Below are 4,056 nucleotides of genomic sequence, written 5' to 3' on the forward strand. Positions count from 1 at the left end.
TTTTCATGAAAAACCAATTTTCATGATGTAATATGCAAATTCAGTACCTACACCCATCTTTGTATTCCAACAACAAAAGATTCAAATAATTCCGCCCTCCCTACGATCCATGAGCCATCGTTGTTATGTAGTCTTAGTCAGCTGAACGTTTGTTTTCCTTGTATTGTTAAGCATCTACGTGATCATGAATAAACATGTGAGTGAGTCGCCATTTGGAATTGTTTGTGATTATGTAACATGGTGACAGAATCGGGATCAATCGCCACATCAACGTGCCATCCAGGTCAAACATACAGTCCGTAAAACAGACAAGAAGTTAAAGAACCGAAATGGCTGATTTAGCAAGTCAAACACCTGTAATGGACTAGGAAAAGATTGACTTAGTAACGTCATGGAAAACTTTTAAACAGCATGCTGAGTTTATGTTCACGGGTCCACTGAAAGGCAAGTCAGAGCCAGAAAAGTGTTCATATTTGATGCTGTGGGTAGGCGAAAAGGGGAGAAATATTTTCTCAACCTGGACAATTGACCAAAATGAAGCTAAGAAGCTGGAGACATATTACACACGTTTTGAAACGTATGTAAAGCCTAGATCAAACATAATTTACAACAGATACAAACTACAGTCAAGAAAACAAAACGAAGGTGAGACTTTTGAACATTTTGTAACCGATTTACAGGTATTGGTAAAAGATTGTGAATACGCAGACAACGAAAACGTAGTTAGAGACCAGATTGTGTTTGGAATCAGAAACCCAAAAGTACGTGAAAAACTCATGAGTATTGGTTCAACTCTTACGTTAGCTTTGGCATTAGACTGTGTTAGAAATTATGAAATGAGTCATACTCAGGCACGGACAATAAATGAAGCTTCCTCAGGCACGGCGGCCTATGTGAATGTTATCCGGAAAGGAAACAAAAGTAAACACAAGCGCAAGGAAGAAACACGTAAAGAATATGCACCGAAAGAAAAAGAGATCTTGTGCTCTAAATGTGGATATCCGAGCGCTCATAAATCGTGTCCAGCGTCAGGGCAAACGTGTAAAAAGTGTGGACGAAAAAACCACTTCGCTCGAAAGTGTAGAACTCCGAAAATGGACAAATTACACAACAAAGTACATACGGTAGACCAAAACGAGTACACGGATGTCAGTGACGAAGAAACATTATTTGTGGGATACCTCGAAGTAAACACTTTGACAGAAAGTGGAGACCAACAGTGGGTTGAAACTATTGAAATAGGAGGGTCCAAAATAACGGTACAACTGGATACCGGTGCACAATGCAACGTAATACCATTAGATATGATGAAATCAATGGAAAATGTTGACATGAATCTAAAACCATCCACACCGATGAGATCGTTCTCGGGACACAAAATCAAGCCGAAAGGTAAAGTAACATTACCATGTAAACACAAAGATAAAATGTATCGGCAGGATTTTCAAGCGGTGGATCAAAATGTGAAACCAATTCTCGGGGCTGATGCATGTCAAGCTATGGGACTGGTGAAAAGAATCCATAGTGTTGTGTCGGGTAGTACAAATCACATTCCTGATGATATACAGAAACAGTATGGACATGTGTTCAAAGGCATTGGATGCATGCCAGGTACGTATAGCATCAAGGTTGACCCGAACGTCAAGCCAGTGATACATCCACCCAGAAAAATACCTATTTTTCTAAAAGAAAGGGTGAAAGAGGAACTCGAGTCGATGGAACGACAAGGAATCATCGTGAAACAAACAGAACCTACACAATGGGTAAATTCAATGGTTACTGTTACGAAACCCAACGGAAAAATACGAATCTGTATTGACCCCAGTGATCTTAACCAAGGTATACAGCGTGAACATTACCCCATGAAAACAATAGATGACATCATTGCGGAAATTCCCAATGCAAACGTGTTTTCAAAGTTAGATGCACGGTCGGGTTTTTGGCAGCTCAAGTTGGACGCTGAAAGCACCAAACTATGTACATTTAACACGCCATTTGGCAGATACAGCTTTACCAGACTGCAATTTGGTATAAACTCTGCCCCTGAAGTGTATCAGAGGGCTGTGTCATCTATGATTAGTGATATTGAAGGCTGTGAAGCTGTTGTTGATGACAATTTGATTTGGGGTGAATCTATGGCTGAACACAACGAGCATTTTGTAAAGGTACTTGACAGAGTCCAGGAAAATAATCTGAAACTTAGTGAGGACAAATGTCGTTTCAGACAGTCAAGTATCACGTACGTTGGCCACGTACTGTCGTCAGAAGGCGTAAAACCTGACGAAGAAAAAGTACGCGCTGTTCGTGAAATGAAACGACCTATGACGAAAAAGGAACTTCAAACATTCCTTGGATTTGTGCAGTATATGGCCAAATTTATACCCAACATGTCGGAAATAAGCGCACCTCTACGAGGACTCCTGAAAAAAGAAGTAGAGTGGTGCGGGGAGCAAACACAGGAAGAAAGCTTTCAAAAGCTCAAGAGTATGGTAACACAGGCTCCAGTGTTAAAGTACTATGACCCTAAAAAGGAACTTACCTTGACGGTCGACGCCAGTTCCAAAGGTCTTGGTGCAGCTATACTGCAGGAAGGTCATCCTATAGCCTATGCATCGAGGGCCATGACTTCGGCGCAGCAAAATTATGCTCAAATTGAGAAAGAGACCCTGGCAATCGCATTTGGCTGCTCGAAATTTCATCAATACATATATGGGAGACGCGTACATGTTGAAAGCGACGACAAACCTCTACAATCCATCTTTCGTAAACCCTTGATGATGGCTCCTCCGCGTCTACAACGTCTACTACTTACCTTACAAAAGTACAACTTGGACGTCATCTTCAAACCGGGCAAGGAAATGTTCATCGCAGATACGTTCAGCAGGGCATACTTACCAGATAGTGCGGATGATCTAGTACCGGATTTGTCTGTGAATGTCGTATCCGCATATCTTCCGCTCTCGCCAGAAAAGTATATAGAATTCCAGAAGGAAACGGCTAATGATCACGAGTTACCGATTCTACAAGATGTGGTTCTAGAAGGTTGGCCAAGTGATAAGAGGGAAGTGCCACAAGAGGCTCGACCCTACTGGCCATTCCGAGATGAAATATCATGTGTTGATGGCCTGTTGTTTAAAAATCACAAGGTCATAGTTCCAAAATCTCTGCGTGAAAAAATGCTGGCCTTAGCGCATAAGTCTCATTTGGGTATAGTGAAATGCAAGTCAATGGCAAGAGACACCCCATATTGGCCAGGAATGAGTGTTGAAATTGAAAATATGATTCAAAAGTGTAGTGTGTGTGCAGAGGCCTCGCGAAAGAATCCAAAGGAACCACTCAAGGAAACAGAAATTCCGGACCGTCATTTTAACTGATTTATTTGAATTCCGGGGGCAACACTATTTAGTGTCTGTGGATCATTACTCCCAAGTGGCCAGAGCTCGCGAAACTGGATAACCTCACCAGCAGCAATACCATACAAGGTCAGATTGCTCGATATGGTATACCGGATCGTATCATTTCTGATAACGGACCACAGTTCGCGTGTGAAGAATTCACAAAATTCTGTAAAGACAACGGAATTGAACACCGAACATCGAGTCCGAGATTCCCCCAGGCAAATGGACAAGCCGAACGAACAGTTCAGACGGTAAAAAAGTTGTTAAAGAAAGCTAGTGACACATACAGGGCGCTATTAGACTATCGTAATACCGTCATGGATGATTTGGGACAATCCCCAGCTTAGATGTTTCTACAGCGACGGCTGAAAACAAGCGTACCAGTTATGGCACCGTTGTTACAACCATTTGGAAAGAACTGAAGTATCGATTACACAATAGACAAGCTCGTGCTAAACATTACTACGATCGCACGGCAGGTTCCGAGTTAGAACCTCTTCGTTGCGGACAATCTGTTCTCATGGAGACAGATTCCAAGTGGGTTCCAGGTCAAATTCAGAATCTACACCCGAATCCGAGATCATACATTGTGGTTACCCCCAACGGTAAGACATACCGGAGGAACCGCAGACATCTCAGACCAACTCGCGCAAAATTC

At 42.2% G+C, this 4,056-nt stretch overlaps 1 protein-coding gene across 1 annotated transcript; it reads left to right on the forward strand.

Moving 5' to 3' along the window:
- The first annotated feature begins 422 nt into the window (after positions 1 to 422).
- LOC132563608 (uncharacterized protein K02A2.6-like) lies at positions 423 to 3,374 on the forward strand. The gene has a single exon (XM_060228349.1). The coding sequence runs from the start codon at positions 423 to 425 to the stop codon at positions 3,372 to 3,374; it is 2,952 nt and encodes a 983-aa protein (XP_060084332.1).
- The last annotated feature ends 682 nt before the right edge of the window (positions 3,375 to 4,056 follow it).

Source organism: Ylistrum balloti, unplaced genomic scaffold (assembly GCF_031769215.1).
Source record: "Ylistrum balloti isolate Yb309-2 unplaced genomic scaffold, AGI_CSIRO_Ybal_v1 Utg371794, whole genome shotgun sequence".
Taxonomy (NCBI): Eukaryota; Metazoa; Mollusca; class Bivalvia; order Pectinida; family Pectinidae; genus Ylistrum; species Ylistrum balloti.